This window comes from Anopheles funestus, chromosome 3RL, assembly GCF_943734845.2.
Source record: "Anopheles funestus chromosome 3RL, idAnoFuneDA-416_04, whole genome shotgun sequence".
Classification (NCBI taxonomy): domain Eukaryota; kingdom Metazoa; phylum Arthropoda; class Insecta; order Diptera; family Culicidae; genus Anopheles; species Anopheles funestus.
In genome coordinates, this window is record NC_064599.1 from 45,140,138 (window position 1) to 45,160,310 (window position 20,173).

At 43.7% G+C, this 20,173-nt stretch overlaps 3 protein-coding genes across 3 annotated transcripts in view; 1 reads left to right on the top strand and 2 right to left on the bottom strand.

The window, feature by feature from the left end:
* LOC125768286 (putative uncharacterized protein DDB_G0282133) overlaps nt 1-9,671 on the bottom strand; it is a 260,527-nt gene extending 250,856 nt beyond the window's left edge. Inside the window, exon 1 of the mRNA XM_049435712.1 lies at nt 7,688-9,671. Coding sequence (XP_049291669.1) covers nt 8,127-9,551 — 1,425 coding nt within the window. The 5' untranslated portion in view covers nt 9,552-9,671 and the 3' untranslated portion in view covers nt 7,688-8,126. The remainder of the gene's footprint in view (nt 1-7,687) is intronic.
* Nucleotides 1-20,173, bottom strand: part of LOC125769450 (ankyrin repeat and LEM domain-containing protein 1-like) — a 361,429-nt gene that overhangs the window by 188,435 nt on the left and 152,821 nt on the right.
* Nucleotides 17,671-19,438, top strand: LOC125769442 (uncharacterized). Its single transcript, XM_049438176.1, has 2 exons — nt 17,671-19,310; nt 19,372-19,438. Exons 1-2 carry the CDS (start codon nt 17,671-17,673, stop codon nt 19,436-19,438), a joined length of 1,707 nt encoding a protein of 568 aa, XP_049294133.1.

Below are 20,173 nucleotides of genomic sequence, written 5' to 3' on the forward strand. Positions count from 1 at the left end.
TGTGCACGGTGTTAACACAGATTGAAGCTCAGTTAAATTCGCGCCCACTTACACCTTTATCAGAGGATCCAGGAGAGCTTAATGTATTGACGCCGGGTCATTTCTTAATAGGGGAAGCTTTGTTAAATCTGCCAGATACGAACAATACTATGATTCCAGAAAATAGATTAAAACATTTTGAAAGATTGCAACAGCTCGTCCAACGGCATTGGCTGCAATGGCAAAAGGAATATTTGTGTGAATTGCACAACATAAATCAGAAGATGCGATGTGCTAGAAAGGTAGAAATAGGACAGATGGTGATCCTGAAAGAGGATGCTCTACCAAGCGAATGGTTTCTAGGCCGTATAGTAGGAATTCATCCAGGACGTGATGGAGTAGTTAGAGTGGTGACGGTGAAAACCACAAAGGGAGAATACAAACGGCCCATAACTCGTATATGCTTACTACCATCAGACGAGGATGAATAGTAGTTGAATAATTTTACATTATTTCAAGGCGGCCGGTATGTTCGATATTTACATGAAATATTAATTTTCTTTAATTTGTAACGGTCAATATTTAAAATTATATCTTGTTTTGACAATTTGGAATTCGAGCTCGAAAAAGTTGACAGGAAGTACTTTCAGGAAATAAAATGTAGAAGTTTGTGAGCAGTCGGCTCAGTTCACAGACAGACGCGAAGGATAACGGATAAGGTCCGTAACCGCTAAGTGAATTCAAAGAAAAACACAACGTAGGGAAAAATAAAGAGAAAGCAACCCAAAAGTAAAACCTTATTATTTTCCACAAACATCAAATCGTCGCGACGTAACAAGGTAATAAAAAAGGTTAGTGTAGAAGAACCGACACATAAACAGATTGCTGCACGACACGTAATAGGTAAAGATTTACCGATTACCTATATGGTTTTCAAATTAGGAGCAAACTACGTGTTGGAATTTATAGTTTATAGTACGAAAATATTTGAATTCCGTTTTTTGAATTTTACGACATAACGATACAGGACAACACTAGGAGCTATTAGTATAAACCGCACGCACGAAGTAAGGAATAGGGATAAGCTAAAATGAACTAAACGCATGAACTACGAATGAACTTTGTAACCGGACAGAATAAAAAACAGTAGCAAACTGATCCTCTAACGTGCAACACATCTTTTCTCTAAATATCACCTTAATACCGATTTCCTGATCAGTGAAATTCATACACTACGAAAACATGCAAATTTACTACCGTTGAGAATCTTATTAGATTACAATGGTGCTTAATAGGGCCGGCCCTAGAACTGGTCGAAGGTCGACTATTGTTACCAGAAAATGACCAAGTGTCATTGAACTTTTGAAATAACGATTTGGACGACCTGATGCGCTTCTTTAATCTTTAATAGAAAGGGTTAGGATGACACCTTCACCCAGAAGAGATGATCTGCAAAGTTTATTCGGTTTGGAAGCGTAGTGAATAGTTTAGGGCAGTATATCCAAGCGGCGAAAATAACAAACCACCTGAGTAACCCTACGTTACAGGGTTTATCAGGTCAATATGGCATCTGAAAGGCATAGTTCGCCGGCCAGAACATGTATTTCGTTTCCTGTCAAGTATTTCATTTGCCTCAACATGAAAATCCTGTTGCCCAATATGATTTTAGAGATTTTTTTTTTTTTTTATTCATAAAGAACGGCCTGGCCGTATTGCTTATTTCTAACTTATAAATAGAATATAACACCTTTCACTTTAGCTGGGAGGCTTTTCTTCCTCCGAGCCGTGAAAGGGCACCTTATCCCGGGTGTGCTCGGTTGTATCGTTGCGAGTTATTCCGTCATCCAAAGTCAGGGTCGTATTCGTGGCGAGGGTCTTATCGTGAGCCGGGATCATATGGGCTGTTTTGTTGCTATGTGTTCCGTAGTCCATGCGCAAGGTCCTGATGGTAGCTGGGTTCTTGATCGTTTTCCATGTTCTTGGTTGTGTCTGATATTGGGGGTTTCTTTCGTAGCCTCCTTCTCCCTTTTTGCTGGTTTGTTGATAGCGTCGGTCGTTGCAACTTCTTTCGTGTACCAAACCCTTCATACATCGTACTCATTTACACTTTCTTTCATTCATCCATCCATTCATTCATCATTCATACAAGCGAGGTACAACACGTATAAGACAAACCAACAGTAGGATTTAAGGAGAGGGGATCACACTAATAATCCGTTCGCACGGCAAAAACCAAAGATGGCTCTCAGGTAAGCCACGTCACCGTCCCCCAGCAGGTCCCGAACCGGGATGTCCGGCAACCTCCCAATACCACGGACTGCGTTCAACAAGGCGGGTCGAGCAGCCTCGTACTCCTCACAAGACCATAGAAGATGATCTATGTCATGGTATCCGAGGCCGCAGCCACATACTTTGGAGTCGACCTGTTCTATACGCTGCAGATGTGCGCCCAATGCGAAGTGATTAGATCTAAGTCTAGACATCATTCGAATGAACGCACGATCTCCTGAGATGCCATGGAACCAAGGCTTCAAGGTCACTTTAGGAGTGATCGAATATAAAAACCTCCCGAGCTCACCAGTGTCCCATGAACTCTGCCACCGAGCCATGCAGAGAGATAGTGGGGCACGCATGTGCTCGTGAGGAAGGATAAGCCTATCGAAAAAGGACCCTTCCGAAGCACCCTTTTTGGCCAATTGGTCTGCCTTTTCATTGCCAGCTATGCCGCAATGGGCAGGCAACCAAACAAGAGATATACGGAAAGATTTCTCAAACAATGAGCTTAGGACCTTTAATATTTCTTTTACGAAGTGGTCTGGGCTCTTAAAGGCCTTCACAGATTTTAATGCTTCGACAGCGCTTAAGCTGTCGGAGAATATAAAATATTCGTCTGGAGGACAAGCACTTATGATCAACAAGGCGTAAAAGATTGCGGCGAGCTCCGCTACATATATCGAGCATGGTTGGCGTAGTTGAAAATATGCTTCGGATACGATGTTATATACGCCAAAATCGATGCCCTGCTCTGATGAGGATCCGTCAGTATAAAATTGGTTTCTGTTCAAATGGCCATACTTTTCCACAAAAATGCTGGGAATTGACGTCCTGCGAAGGCTATCGGAGATAGACTTAGTTTCTTCTCTCAACGAAGTATCTACAGTAAAACGGGAACTGCAGGACCCTGGCAAGCTGGCACGATTTACATTTTCTGAATTGCTAGGGTGTACCTGTAAGGAGACAAAATCATGATATGTGTTCATGATTTTGCATTTAGATCCTATCTCATGCAGTGTTTGAAAGTTCTCGATTATCAATGGATTTGATACTGTAGAGCGTACGAGAAGGCGAAGCGATAGTAGCTCAAAACGGAGCGATAGCGGCATCACTCCACACATCACTTCGAGCGACATCGTGTGGGTTGATTTCATACAACCCAATGCGATTCTAAGACAACGATACTGGATACGTTGAAGGCGGATCAGATGCGACTTGGATGCCCAATGGAAGCATATGCATCCATATTCCAAGACGGACAGTATCGTTGTCTTGTATAGTTTAAGGATATCTGATGGATGCGCCCCCCACCAGAATCCGGTAATCGTTCTGAGAAAATTGATTCGTCTAGTGCATTTTTTAACCAGATAGTCAATATGTGCCCTCCACACATTCTTGCTATCGAACCAAACGCCCAGGTATCGAAAAGATCTGGCAATGGATATTTTTTTGTTATACAAATGTATATCAAATTGAGGATTAACCAAATTATTGCGTCTATTATTCTCTGTGTCGTAGAAAAACGAGAAAATGAGCATTTCCGTTTTCTCAGGGGAAAACTCGATACCCAGGTTTCTAGCCCACACTTCTAAATTGTCCAGAGTGGTTTGCAAAGGTCTTTGAAGGTCGATGATGTTGTTGCTGGCGACTGAAACAACACCGTCATCCGCCAATTGCCGTAATTTGCATCCTTGTGCAAGGCATGTATCTATATCATTAACGTAAAAATTGTACAGCAAGGGACTCAAGCAGGACCCTTGTGGCAGTCCGTAGAAACTGACCCTTCGAATATTCAAATGGCCGTTATCGAAATTCATCGCCTTTTCCGAAAGGAGGTTGAAGACGATGTTGTTTAGTTTCGGGCTTAAGCCCGCAGCTTCTAACTTTTGACACAGTAGGTGTACTGACACTGAGTCAAAAGCCCCCTTGATGTCAAGAAATAGAGAGGCCATCATTTCCTTTCGGGAATGAGCAAGCTCTATTTCGGATACAAGCAGCGCCAAGCAATCGTTGGTACCCTTACCTTTGCGAAAACCAAATTGGGTACTTGACAAAAGACTGTTGGACTCAAGCCAATTGTCCAATCTAAAAAGAATCATTTTCTCAAAAAGTTTTCGCAGACACGACAACATCGAAATCGGTCGGTACGAGTCGAACTCTGATGCTGGTTTACCAGGTTTCAACAAGGCGATAACCTTCACCTCTCTCCATTCCAACGGGACGGTATTAAGTTCCAACATGATGTTGAAAAGCCTCAATAGCCGTTTCTTCGCCAGGTCTGGAAGGTTGTGGAGCAACTTGTTCCTGATACGATCCATTCCTGGGGAGGAATTTTTGCTGGAATAAAGTGCAAGCGAAAGCTCGACCATTGTGAAAGGTGAATCCATTGAGGAATCACTGCCAGGTGCACTTTGTATGAAAGGTGGTGCTTGAGCGAAATCTGGGCAGACTTTCTGCGCAAATGGCTTAAGCCATTCCCCGGAAACTCTTTCACTCTCGTTGGACGCTCTGCTATTTCGCATCCTTCTCGCCATGCTCTGAAGCGAACTGAGCGAAGTGGAAGGACAGAGGTTATTTACATACCTCCTCCAGTAGCTTCTCTTTTTTGCCTTAAGCAAGTTTTTGCACTTGCGCTCCAGTCCTCTATATTGATCATATAGATCTGTGGAGGCAGTGGCTCTATACTGGGCAAAGGCCTTCCTCTTCGCTGAGAATGCCACTTGGCAGTCCGCATCCCACCAAGGAGTAGGAGGTCTGATAAATTTCCTTCCCTGGAGGGGCGGCCTTGTTTGGGCACCAAGGGCGCACTCGTTTATCGCTTGAACGAGATTTTTATATTCCTCGTATGGGGAAAAACTGGCTACTTTACGGCGCAGCCAAGCGGACATTAGTTCACCGTATTTCGTCCAGTCGATGTTTCTCGTCAAGTCACAATTGACGGGAAAAGGATCGGCTGTACGATTTCCATTGATAATGGAGATCTCAATTGGCAGATGGTCACTGCCAAGCGGGTCTTGGATAACCTTCCACTTTGAATCCAGCCCTAGAGATGACGTACATAGAGATAGGTCTATTGCGCTATTTCGTACCATAGGTGATGACACCCTAGTTGCTTCACCAGAGTTTAAGATTGTCAATCTAAAAGTGTCGCAGAAATCCCTAATGATTGGTGCTCGACTATCATCGTGCGAGCAGCCCCAATCTTGTCCATGAGCGTTAAAATCGCCTAGGATGAAAAACGGCTGTGGTAGAGCCGTACCTAACGTCTCAAGATCCTTTTTGATCTTCTCAGGTTCAAGATTGGCTCCCGGTGGGATATAAATAGAAGCAATAGAAACGTCAAGATTACCTATCTTTGCCTGGATAGCGACGTATTCAATGCCCTCGGGTGTAGGGAGGGGTATTCGGTTGAAGCTGTGACTACTTAGAATACCGATTAATACTCCCCCACCACGCCTATCACTGGCTTGGTCGAATCGATCTTGACGTATAATATTATATCCCGGGAAGGTTATAGTTTTTTCTGGTGAGAGCCAAGTTTCGCTTAAGGCAAATACATTGCAATTATGTTGCCTTAAAATAACTTTAAATGAGTCTATTTTTCCAATAAAGCTTCTGCAGTTCCATTGTAGTATGGTAGGCATTGAACTTTTTAGTCGTCCAAACGGACCATCATACTAAGACAAGGCCATTGTTCCAGCCATTGTTTGACCATTCCTCTTAGGAAAGGAAACGCCAAGGGAATCATACCCGCAAGTGGCTGCGGAAGGTGGAGGGACTCGATCAGAGATTGAAGAATCTCTGTCAGGCTAGGGATCTGGGAGAAGGATCTGGGCTCACTTGGGAACGCCAGGTTTTTGGGACTCGGCTTTCTGCGGGATTTGGAGGAGGAACCAGCATCACGTGGGGGATTATCCCGAGGAGGGCGTTGGTGTGGCGCTGTTTCCACGTGACGCCGTGGTGCCTTTTTGGGTAAAGACTGTGTCTTTTTTTGGGTCCTTTTTGTTGGCAGCCTAGGGAAATTTGATCGTTTTACTCCTGTAAGCGGAGCCAGATTGGGTAACGATTCGTTATCCGCATACAAAGAAAGCGTGTCGAACGGATTCACGCTTGGGGTCGTCTTCAAAACATCGGCGTACGATCCCCTTGCACTGTTTATTACAGTCCGCTTGTGTTCCGCCTGTCTTCTACGGTAGACAGGGCAGACGTTTACCTCGTGCCATTGCTGTTTGCAATGCAAACACTTTTCGGCTGCGGACGTGCACTCCAATGTGGAGTGCGCTCCTTTACACTTACTGCATTTCGTTGCATTCGTGCAAAAAGGAGCAGAATGCCCAATCTGGCTACAGTTAGTGCAGTTCGCAACTTTTGTCACGAATGGTCGACGGATTGGCACACGAAGTCCCTCGAAAAGCAGGGAATTCGGAAGGACTGTGCCTTCGAAAGTGATTCGGAGCGAGGAAGTCTCACGAAGAACCTTCTTTCCGTCGACCAGGCTTGAAGCATACAGCTTTTTAACTTCGAGGATCTTGGCACGAGGAGTAGATTGGTGCAAGAATGCCCCCTCTCCGTACTTCAGGATGTCCTCCAGGGGGTATTCGAAGTCATCGACAACACCGATGACTTCCACCAATCCACCAGGTATGTATACCCGGTAATCCTCCGTAAAGGACGGGTCGGCCGCAATCGCATTGGCTTGTTCCCGGTCTTTTGCGGAGACCCGCATTTTGTTCGGACGCAGCCGAAGAACATCCAGGACCCCTGGATATTTTTTATAGATCGATGCAGTGATCGATCTCACATCCAGGGGTTTGTTCCTGGGCATGAAGAAAACATCATGCACCCTGTAATATACAAAGTTTGTTTAGTTTTAACCACTTAGCGGACTTCGACTTTACACTGTAATTTTACTTTACTTACACTGTAAAGTTTCCTTCTTAAACGTTGGAGTCATCGAGGCCTTACCTTGGGTAGGGGGACTCTCGATGCTCTTGAAATAATAACACTGCAAAGTTGTTCTGGCAGTTCCGTTGTGCAACTGATCTTTGATAACTGTCGACTTGCGATCGATCTCTGGAGACTGACCGCGTTCTAACAATTTTGGTTTATTTTATACTCTGAGTTGTGTAGGTGTACATGGTTTTTACATAACGGCTTATGTATCGAATGTTTCTATTTCTGTGTTTCTATTTGCTTGTAATAATTCCTAATGCATTTCTGTAATTTTCGGTTGATGCGCATTAGCCTATAAATCATGCGTCGAGTTGGTCTTTGCGAAGGCGGGTACGGAATGGAAACTTAGGTAACCTTTTCAAGTGCAATTCACATCGTGAGAAAGTATTGCATATGGAACGTAATGAATGGTCTTCTTATATGTCAACTTTCAGGTACTTGAAAGGGACAAAACAGACGTGTTTAGAAAGGACGTAAAAACCCTAGCCATGTGTTTTATGTTAAGTGTCAGAATGAGAATAGGAGAAAATAGGAAAGGACCAACGCGATTTTACTAACCGATTCAATACTTTGAATTTTAATGTGCTATTTGAGATTTCCCATATGTTAGATTTTTAATGTTTAGCAGATATGCTACACCTTCCCCGTTTAGGAGAATAATATTATGATTGAGTTCAGTTTTACGAAAGAGTAATATTATTCTTTATATTTTGAAAAAAACGGATTTGAAATTTGAGTACCAATATATTTTAAAGTAGCTGTTTAGCAGATATGCTACACCTCCTACCTTTAGAAGAATAATGTTATGATTGAGTGAAATTGTAATGAGCGAAAAAGTAATATTATTCTATTGTTTTTTTTTTCTTTCTTTTATATCTTATTCTGTTACGTTTCAATCTATTGCTATGTTATAAAAATTCTTATGGAGGATAATATTTTATGTGCATTGATTTGTTAAGTAGAGATTTAAAATTTGGAAACTTGTAATCTAATATATGAGGTTTGAACTTGATTTTTGAGAATTTGTTGCATTCACAACTAGATGTGAGTTTTTCATCATGCTTTTCTTCGTTTCTTTGTTTCATTTTAGAAATCAATACATGCAATTTTGTTTGAAGAATCTGTTTATACTCTTCTTTAACTTTGCTCATTATCGATGCTTTGCGCAATTCTTCACATACAGTGGAATAATTTGTATTCAATACTTCATTTTTAATGTATCTAGCCTCTCTTTTTGGGCAATGTTTATCATTTTCTTTCTCATCATATATTCCTTTTTTGAGTGATTCATTTTTCTTCTTCATATTGGCGCTTTGATTTGTATTAATTGCATCTTTTTGTTCTTTGATTGCTTTGTAGTGTACATCAATGTAACTTTCTGTGTCATGTGTAACTTTTATGTCTCTTTCAAATTGTTCATTATACAGCTCATCATTATATACTTTTTTAATTCCTTTTATCTCTTTATCGACGTCATGATTCTCACTAATATTTTCATGTATAAATTGTGTACTGGCACTGTACAAGTCGTATTCATAACTTGCTTCCACTTGTTGTATTGTTTTACTGAGGTTCTCTTCTCTAGTGCTATCATCATTTTTATCATAGTTGCTTTCAGGCTGATATTCTTTATAATAGTCATTATATAATTCGTTTGTTCTGATGCCGTTATTAAAATATTTGTTTGATGTGGTCATCAACATTTGTCTGTTTTCTTGGCTCGTTTCTTCAAAGTTAAATCTTGATTCACACATTTCATGCTTTCTTATATGAAGAATGTTCGTTGTTTCTTCTTTATCTTCACATTTTGATGCGTTAGCATTATACGTATTAATTGATTCATTTTGTAAATTCAAATTCAACCAAAACTTGTGTTGATCTAAGAAATGGTTTCCCTGTGCTTGTACTGACGTTTGATAAATACGGCGATTATTATTTGTTCGCCAGCTTTGATTTTTAGTATTTTGTGGGTTGGCTCTAAATTTTTGTTGTGGCATATTATCTGAATTGTACCTGTTTCTATCGTTGAAGTTGTTAGTAACTCGGTTCTGGTGATATACATTGTTTTGTTTGTATTTGTTATAACTGTAATTTGTGTTGTTATTGTAAGTGTTATTCCTGGTGTATGGTTTGTAAGGTGTTCTAACATTGAAAATGTGTTTGTTAGTATCATCATCCTCGTTTTCCATTACTTTTTGTGTAGCGTCTGCTATGGTCGTAAATGTTCCTGCTTTTAGAATCGTTTTTGTTTCCGCATTATGAATCTTTTCCTTTAGTATATCTATTCCCTTTTTCACAATCATGTCATTTGCAACTTTTTCTGGGATTCCTTGTTCTAGGTACATTAATTTTAACTTTGCTGTCAATAATTCTACTTCATTGCAAATCTTTTGAGTATCTCCGGTTTTTATTGCTCTGAGTTTTGCTATTATTTTGTCCGGATTAGGTTTCTCTTCACACCTTAATTTTATATCATCCAATAGTTCTTTGAATGTTGTTATCGATGTTGGTAATCCTATTCTTGCTTTACCTGTTAATCTAGTTCTTAAAAATTTTACTAGCATTTCTTCGTGTTGTTCGTTCAACTCGAACAGTAACTTAGAGGCATCTTCGAAGGTGCTAAACAATTCAGCTGATCCATCGTAGATGGGTACTAGCGCTGCAGCTGTTTTAAAGTCAAAATTAGTCATTTTTGTTCCTTTTGTTCTTTGTTTTCTTGACTAAGCTTTCTAATGATGTATTTATCAATTCTTTTTTTTCTATTTTGCATCAGATATCTTCTTCAGATATATTGTAATTTTTGAACTAATTCTATTAGCTTTGACATACCTGTGTATTTTGCATTGATTAGTAGTTACTGTTTCATTTGCGGGTGTGGTTTCTGCAATTCATCTTCTGGTGTTAGGTTTCCGGTTGTTTTCTTCTTATCGGGTGCTCTTCGTGGGGTTCCTGATCGATGTCTTCCACGTTGGAGGCTCCTGCCTCTTGGGATCCCACCGGTCACCATTTGTGATCCGTGGTCTCGCCTTCCACAGATTTTCAAATTTCTGTTCACTTGTTTATTTGCTTCATTGTGTTATTTTCGCGATGTGCATTTGTGCTTTCGTGCGATGATTCTTTAACATCGCTAGTAATCAGTTATTAGGCGAAAATTGAAGAACACTGTCTCTTCCGCACTTTATACCTAAGTATAACTGAAGCTTTCACTGTTCGATTCGCGAATTTATTCATAATAAACGAATTTGCTGTCTGATACTCTCATTCATAAATATAATCGAAAGCTTGATTCTCTAAGAGCTTGAAATACCTTGAGCTTGAAATATAGTTCGTTGTGAATCTTCAGATTCTATATGATCGTAAAATATTGATCTGCGTTCGAACTACTTCTTTGGGTACTGAAGAGTACATTTCGTCGCAGGTTTTCCTGAACATTTTTCTGTGTAACGCTTTAACTACGCACTGCCAAAAATTTGCTTTATCATCCACTTTTCACTCACTTTTTGTTTTCTTCGTCATATTTGCATTCGGCATTTTTGTGTAGCTAATCATCACGTACCACGTTTGGTTCAAACGTTTGTCTCTTTTTTCATCCATCAGTCACGAGAATTTTCTACTCCGGATCAGTTCTAAATAATGAAATCATGCTGCGATGCATATTGTTTAGTACTCTGGTCTTTGCTTTTTTTTTTTACTGGTCATGTCGATTGTATTTTTATCGTTGCTATAACTGCACTTTTTCACTTTTTCTAACACTCCCTGCTCACGTATCCGAAGATTGCAGCTTATGGTCACGGTCGCCATGTAATATACAAAGTTTGTTTAGTTTTAACCACTTAGCGGACTTCGACTTTACACTGTAATTTTACTTTACTTACACTGTAAAGTTTCCTTCTTAAACGTTGGAGTCATCGAGTCCTTACCTTGGGTAGGGGGACTCTCGATGCTCTTGAAATAATAACACTGCAAAGTTGTTCTGGCAGTTCCGTTGTGCAACTGATCTTTGATAACTGTCGACTTGCGATCGATCTCTGGAGACTGACCGCGTTCTAACAATTTTGGTTTATTTTATACTCAGAGTTGTGTAGGTGTACATGGTTTTTACATAACGGCTTATGTATCGAATGTTTCTATTTCTGTGTTTCTATTTGCTTGTAATAATTCCTAATGCATTTCTGTAATTTTCGGTTGATGCGCATTAGCCTATAAATCATGCGTCGAGTTGGTCTTTGCGAAGGCGGGTACGGAATGGAAACTTAGGTAACCTTTTCAAGTGCAATTCACATCGTGAGAAAGTATTGCATATGGAACGTAATGAATGGTCTTCTTATATGTCAACTTTCAGGTACTTGAAAGGGACAAAACAGACGTGTTTAGAAAGGACGTAAAAACCCTAGCCATGTGTTTTATGTTAAGTGTCAGAATGAGAATAGGAGAAAATAGGAAAGGACCAACGCGATTTTACTAACCGATTCAATACTTTGAATTTTAATGTGCTATTTGAGATTTCCCATATGTTAGATTTTTAATGTTTAGCAGATATGCTACAACCCCTTTATATGATGCATGATATGCCCTGTATCTCGTATTCGGGTCCACTGCGGGAGACGACAACGAAGCACCGGGAGACAAAACTGGCCTTTTTTTTGCCGTCACTCCAGGATCGGTACTTTTGCGCTTCACTGTAATGAAGCCCGATTCCGAACCATCGTTCGGCTCCACCTCCATGGTAGAGCCGGTGCGAACGGATCAACAAATAACAGATGAGAGGGAGAGGAATTACACGGTATGTAAAGGATAACCTACCAGACAACACTTAGCGAGAGAAATAGTACACCGCGTAAGGAGCGGGAGTACTTACACGTTGTACCGCTCTCTCACCACACACAACACTGCGCGAGACAACTACGCACGGAGACAACACGCACACCTGTACATCAACGCACGGATCGCTTCGCACGCGTTCTAATTTCTCACTTACGATGTATGGTCTAGGGGTCAATAGCTCTGCTGTTTTTGCTATTTCGCCGGTTTCGTAAACAAGGAGCGCTCTAGAACACGTCTTAATCGCTCGGAGGTTGGAGACGGAATGATGATTTTAGAGATTATTGCTTTAGCTTTTTCACCGGGATTGTTGCCTGCTCCTGCTCGTTATTTGTACCATATTTTCTAATTTATTTTTTATGCTTTTTTATAGTTTTTTTTAATCAAATCATATCATTTAATAAAGGGGGAGGGCACAGCTTTACGCTGTTGTGCCGTTTGAAGCAAAATTTGTTAGATTCATTAAATTATGAGAAGTTTTATTACGAACATTTCGAAAGCATATGAGTGCCAGGTTTAAAAATCCCGTAATAGCGTAGAATGCAATAAAACGGTTTGATATTGTGTACGGAGTGTAAAAGAACTAATAAATTATTTTTTGCAATGCAATTATATTTCCTCCGTTCATCTATTCGAAATATATAATTGCTGGAATAAAAAGTACCATGCTAAATTTTTTTTGTTTACATTTTGCTCGGATTCGGTTTGACACATGCTACACATACACATGCATGTTTTCGAAATGTTCGTGATAAAACTTCTCATAATTTAATGAATCTAACAAATTTTGCTTCAAACGGCACAACAGCGTAAAGCTGTGCCCTCCCCCTTTATTAAATGATATGATTTTATTTTTAAAAAAACTATAAAAAAGCATAAAAAATAAATTAGAAAATATGGTACAAATAACGAGCAGGAGCAGGCAACAATCCCGGTGAAAAAGCTAAAGCAATAATCTCTAAAATCATATTGGGCAACAGGATTTTCATGTTGAGGCAAATGAAATACTTGACAGGAAACGAAATACATGTTCTGGCCGGCGAACTATGCCTTTCAGATGCCATATTGACCTGATAAACCCTGTATTGCACGATCTAGTGCACAAGCTTCCGAAGGATTAGCAGTGAGGAAAAGAAAAGCAAGTTTGCAACTTCAGGAGCAATCGTTATGCTATGAACTGGGTTTTAAATATCCCCACTTAACACTTTTTTGACGGGTGACGGACATGTCCGTCCTCGCTCAGCCGAACGTTGTTGACGGGTGGACGGACATGTCCGTCCTCGCTTAGTCGAACTTTTCTGATCCGGGACGGACTTGTACGTCCTGAATGTTGTTAATGTAATGTAATGTTTCTATGTGTGTGACAGATTTCAAGTAACTAATAACATCGTGCGGCGGGACACGCTATACTCTTCAGCGCCGAAGACAACAAACGTATGCGGTGATACCAACACGTTCTGGCCGAAAATCGCCCGTCAACAAGGTGTTAAGTGGCCTACCAATCACGGATTACAAGAATGTTGATTGGATTGGATAACGTAAATCTAATAGTCACGTCGAAAGTCCGCGAAGGTACGTGGAGTGATCCTATAGCTTCCAAATGTAACCTAGGTTTGGGCATCTACGCACGTACGAACTCATCAGCACTAACGTGTTAACAAACGTGTTAACGTTAATGTTAACAAAGCAACGTAGGCGAACCCTGCAACCGGGCGAAACGGTTGTCGGAAGCGCCCGCTCCGACACGGCTTAAGCTGGCCACACTGCTGCTGAGCGGAATTAGTAGCGTGTGTGGGTGTGTGAGCGGGGCGGATTCGATCGGCAGTCAGAGCAAGAAGATAAAAGGCAGCGGATGTAAGGCGGACCTTTTTTTTTGAAGTTGTTTTTTGTTATATTTCCCTCCGTGAACTATTAGAGGAACTTACAAATAAATATTACTTTCAAAACGCCGAACCTGACCGCAATTATCTTTACAATCGTTTGCCTTAAAAAAAAAGTCCTTCAGTGCGTGTCCGACGTGTATTTGTGCTTTAAAGGTAGAACAATGGGCCCGAAAGCCGCACGTGGTTGCAAAGCATGTGGTGATAAAAAAGAAGACGATACTTATGTGCAGTGTGACGAGTGCGACGATTGGTGGCACTTTTCATGCGCCGGTGTAACCAAGCCAATCGAATCCATGCAGGACTATCCTTGGCTGTGTAAAAAGTGTGTTACCAGGACGCGCAAGGTTCATTTGTCCTTACCAAAAGCCACCCAAGAGCCCCATCCTTCGAAACTAGTGGATCCTAACCTCAAACTGGCTACTACGGGGGAAGGCGTGGCAGGCAGGAATACCGCCACGAAGAGCGTACGATCGATTGCTGGGGCGAACAAGGGAACACCATCGGTGACGAAGGAACACGTGGGAGAACCATCGCCTAACCTCAATCAGGACACTGCTGGTGATGACGTGGCACGTCAGCTCGCAGTACTGAAACGACGTCAGGAGGTGGAAAGGAGACGCCTGGAACTGGAAATGCAGCTAAGATTCGTGCAGGAAGAGGAAGCTCTTCTTGGGTTGGGTCGGGACGATTTATCTTCAAATTCACCTCAAGTTAACTCTTTTCAGCCGGGAAAGAGAGCGGTGAAATACGGCGAAGAAGAAGAACCCGATTTGACTAATCGACAGGAAGCTGCGCGGAAAACCATATCTAAGGAGCTCCCTATTTTCTCCGGTGACCCTGGTGAATGGCCGATGTTTATATCGAACTACGAAAACTCTACCAGACGATGCGGTTACAGTAACTGGGAGAACATGCTGCGCCTACAGAAGTGCTTGAAGGGTCCAGCTCTGGAAACCGTGCGAAGTCGGTTGGTGTTACCGGAAGCAGTGCCACAGGTTATCGAAAAGCTTCGGAAACGTTTTGGGCGACCAGTGCATCTACTGAAATCCCTGATCGAGAAGGTGCGTAGGATTCCGGTGCCGAGAATGGATAAGCTGGAGAGCATCATCGAGTATGGCGAGGCGGTGCAGTGCATGGTGGATCACATGGTGGCGGCGGGTGAACGGGCGCACATCACCAACCCACTTCTGCTGGAGGAGGTCGTAAATAAGCTTCCGGTGGACCAGCAAATGCTCTGGTCACGGCACATACGGGATATGGCATCGGTGGACCTGGCTACCTTTGGCGACTATATGGAAGAGTTGGCGGAAGACGCTGCAAGGCTGACGGTGCTTGATTCTGTATCACTGAGTGGTACCGGCAAAGCAAGACCTACGAAGGGATACGTCCACGCGCATGCGGAACCTCCTGTGAGCGCAACTACACCAACGGCGGAAAATGGTTGTCTGTTGTGCAACGTTAAGCTGCGGGGCCACGACAGTTGAGACTTTCCCTCAAACTTCCTCAGTCACTCAAATCTCTCAAAAAGCGTCTCAAAACCAGTGTTCCCGTGGCCGTTTGAGGTTTTCCTCAAATTTGGTCACACAAAAAATCACTCATGCTGCCTCTCTTTTCGTCAGCGACAACAAACAGTGTTTGACAAATGCTACGTATTTCATGTAATTTTTCATGTTTTTTGATCAATTCGATGGAAAATATGGTCAATAAAGAGTTGTTTTAAGGAAAAGAAAGTATTTAAACATTTTATCAATCAAAACAACGAGATTCAAGGATAGTCTTTCACATAAAAAGTTTAGTTTTTAAATTAAAACGTATACATAAATTGTGTCACACACTGTGCAACAAAATGAACAATTAACCGTCGCAAAAAAGAAAAAAAATAAACACACAAATACGGTGTTAAATTATAATTAATGTTAATTTTAGTTCTTCAGTGGGTATTTGCATTAACAATGGCACACGAAAAGTGTACTTTCATTGAAAAAAACTGCAAACAAAAATATGTTTTGTTTACATTCTGAACAGCTGAGGCATCGGAACTGTCAAAACGATTCCTCAAAAAAAGTCTCAAAAAGTTTTTGAGGTTTTTGTAGATCGGCCAGGTTTTCCTCAAAACGCAAATCCCTCAAAATCACTCATGAGTTCCTGAGGTTTTGAGTTCTGAGGGAATCCTCAACTGTCGTGGCCCCGCAGCTTTAGGGGCCATGCGCTGGAAAAGTGTTTTAAATTTCAGGAGCTTCCACTGAAAGAACGATGGCAAAGGGCACGAGAGCTTTCGGTGTGTTTCGGGTGCTTGGAGAAGCACAACTGGCGATCGTGTAAAAATCGTCATCGATGTGGCATCAACGGCTGTACATACCGGCATCATGTGTTGCTTCATGAGCCAAATGAACCGGCTGGGTCATCTTCAGTTGTTCGGCGGGACCAACTGAAACGACAAGGGTCGGAGGGCAGCCAAGCGGTTCATAACCTTCATCAGATGAGTCCGGCGGCAGCGCTGTTTAGAATAGTCCCGGTAACGGTTTACGGGGCAAGTGCAGCGGTAAACACATTCGCATTCCTGGACGAGGGGTCTTCAATGACGTTGGTGGACGAAGATCTGGCCGTGCAGTTGGGTGTAAAGGGAGAGAGGGAGCCTCTGTGTATCAAGTGGACTGGCGATACCACCCGGATAGAACCCTCCTCGATGAAGATCGATTTCGAAATTGGACCTGTTACAGCGAGCAAGAGATTCCCTATGAAAGCTGTACGAACCGTGAGCAGGCTCAGCCTTCCGCAGCAGACGTTCAAGATGGGTGACGGGTCGTGGGATCATCTTAAACAGCTGCCTATCCAGGAGTATCAGGATGCTCGACCCAGAATATTGATCGGACTGGACAATATCCGGCTGGCCGTGCCGTTAAAGACAAGAGAGGGGTCCCCGGGGGAACCTGTAGCAGTAAAGTGTAGCCTTGGATGGAGTGTGTACGGGAAAGCCAGTGGCGCACATTCTGGGAAGGTACTGCACATTTGCGAGTGCAATGTAGGGGACGCAAATCCCTGCATTCAGGAAGCGTTACGCAAATTCTACGAGTTGGAGCAACTCGGGGCGGTTACCAGTGAGGCGCAGGACCCGGACGTGCGGCGGGCACAGACTATCCTGGAGTCCCCGACTAAACGGATCGGTAATCGATTTGAGAGCGGGCTGTTATGGAAACCGGACGATTTCGAGCTACCTTCGAGCCTGGGGATGGCGCGTCGCAGACTGGAATGTCTGGAGAGGAGGATGGAGCGAGATATCAATCTGAAAACCGTGGTTCATTGTCAGGTGAAGGACCTGCTAGAAAAGGGCTACATTCATAAGGCCACGGCTGCTGAGCTTTCCGGGGCGGATCCGAAACGTATCTGGTACTTGCCACTGGGAGTGGTAACCAATCCGAAAAAGCCCGGGAAGGTGCGCATTATCTGGGACGCGGCTGCGAAGGTGCAAGGAACTTCTCTTAACGACATGCTACTAAAGGGACCGGACGAACTGGCGTCTTTGCCAGGAGTGTTGTTTCGTTTCAGAGCGTACGGCATAGCGGTGTGTGCTGATGTAAAGGAGATGTTCCTGCAAATCCGCATGCGGAAGGAGGACACGCATGCACAACGTTTCCTTTGGCGAGAAAATCCCACTGATGACTAGGAGGTCTATCTGGTTGACGTCGTTACGTTTGGGTCAGCATGCTCTCCGGCCACCGCACAATACGTCAAGAACCGTAACGCAAAAGAGCACGCTGATATGTATCCTAGGGCTGAGAGTGGAATTGTCTCCAGCACATACGTGGACGACTATCTCGACAGCTTTGGTACAGTAGAGGAGGCGGCCCGAGTTGCTAAAGATGTCCACAGAATTTTCCAAAATGGAGGGTTCGTACTGCGTAACTGGTTATCAAATGATGGAAATGTGCTGGAGCAACTTGGTCTTGACAACACCTTCTTGAATGCTAAGAGCTTGACGTCGGCCACGGACGAAGGAGAGCGCGTGTCGGGGTTACGGTGGAACCCGAAATCAGATGAACTGACATTCTACACCCAGACGTGCAAGGAAATGGCAAGGATCTTCGACGCAGAACACACGCCCACTAAAAGAGAGGTGCTGAAATGCGTGATGTCGCTCTTCGATCCCTTAGGGCTGCTGGCACATTATACTATCCACGGTAGGATATTGATTCAGGATCTTTGGCGTGCAGGCACTGCATGGGACGAAACTATCGACCAGAGACAGATTCGTGATTGGCGCCGATGGGTGGACTTGTTTCCAATAGTAGCGCAAATCAGGATTCCGAGATGCTATTTCCCGGGAGCGCTGGAAGAGATGTACGACCAGGCGGAGATGCACCTCTTTTTGGACGCTAGTCAGCTGGCTTATGGGTGTGTGGTGTATCTGAGGGTCATCGACGCCGGCGGGGAGCCGCATTGTACATTGGTATGCGGCAAGTCCAAAGTAGCTCCTCTGAAACCGCTGACTATCCCGAAGATGGAGCTGCAGGCCTGCCTATTGGGGGTGCGAATGCTGAGAACAATGGAAAGCCATCACCCATTTCGCACCAAGAGAAGGGTTCTTTGGACGGACAGTATGGTGGCACTGTCATGGATACACGCGGATCCGAGGAACTACAGACCGTTCGTCGCCAATCGAGTGGCGGAGATTCGCGAGAAGTCGGATCTCACCGAATGGCGATGGGTGCCTACTCACGAGAATCCAGCGGACGAGACGACGAAATGGAAGGGGCCGACTAAACTCGGCTGGGACAGCATCTGGTTCCAGGGTCCAACGTTTTTGCTACTGGATGAATCATCGTGGCCGATGAAAAAACCGGTTTCCACTACTCCAGAGGAGGAAATACGGCGGGTTCATCTTCATCTGGAGAAAGTGAATCATGATCTTCTACCCCTCGATGCGGAGCGCTTCAGCCGTCTGGAGAGAATGCTTCGAACACTGGCTTGGATCATCAGATATGCGGATAACTTAAAGCGAAGTGTGGATGGAAAGCCCAAGTATTTTGGCTTGCTTACGCAAGAGGAGATGGAACAGGCAGAAAGGGTTATGTGGCGACGAGCGCAGGGAGAATTCTTTCAGGAAGAAGTACGAGGTTTGAAGGATATGGGCGAGGAAGCTAGATGTCGCACGGTATCAAAGGACAGCCCAATATACGGACTCCTACCCTACGCGGATGAATTCGGTATTTTGCGAATGAGGGGTCGCATTGGTGCGGCTCCCGAACTACCATACTCCGCGAGGTTCCCAGTAATCCTACCGCGTGACTCTCGGATTACTCATCTATTGGTGGATATGTACCATCGACGATTTCGACACGCTAATAACGAAACCGTAGTGAACGAGCTGAGGCAGCAGTATCAAATTCCCAAGATGAGACGGTTGGTGGCGAAGGTGGCCCGATGTTGTGTATTCTGCCTGATCCGACGTTCTTTGCCACAGATCCCCCCGATGGCGCCTCTTCCGGCACAAAGGCTTACTTCCCATGTACGGGCCTTTACATACGTAGGTCTGGATTACTTCGGACCATTGTTTGTTCGAAGGGGTAGAACGAGAGAAAAGCGCTGGGTAGCACTTTTTACATGTTTGACCGTTAGAGCCATCCATTTGGAAATCGTCAGCAGTCTCTCGACGGATTCGTGCATCATGGCAGTAAGGCGATTTGTGGCGAGAAGGGGCTCACCAGTTGAATTCTTCAGCGATAACGGGACTAACTTCCAGGGCGCCAGCTGAGGACAGCTGAGGAGGGAAATTGACACGCGAAATGAGACCCTGGCTACCACCTTCACGAACGCGAACACCCGGTGGACGTTCAATCCACCTGGTGCACCCCACATGGGAGGGGTATGGGAGCGTATGGTGCGCTCGGTAAAAGCTGCGATTGGAACGGTAGCGGAACTTCAACGTACACCCGACGATGAGACATTGCTTACCGTCATGGCGGAGGCGGAAGGCATGATCAACTCTCGACCTTTAACGTATCTTCCGTTAGATTCGGCGAGTCAAGAGGCCCTTACTCCCAACCACTTTCTGATGGGGAGCTCGTCAGGAGTAAAACAGCGACCGGTGGCGTCAACAAGCTTGCAGGCAGGTCTCCAAAGCAGCTGGAAAATGGCGCAACACATTCTGGACGGAATGTGGAGACGATGGATAAGAGAATACCTTCCAGTTTTGGCGCGACAAACCAAGTGGTTTGAGCCGGTGAGGGAGCTGGTGGTAGGAGATTTAGTACTAATAGTGGATG

Excerpts from the sequence above, each read along its gene's own strand:
- LOC125769442 (XM_049438176.1), top strand. The coding sequence starts at position 17,671 with ATGTATCCTAGGGCTGAGAGTGGAATTGTCTCCAGCACATACGTGGAC. Across the intron at positions 19,311-19,371 it reads CAAATTCCCAAGATGAGACG|ATCCCCCCGATGGCGCCTCT; the intron begins GTTGGTGGCGAA and ends TCTTTGCCACAG.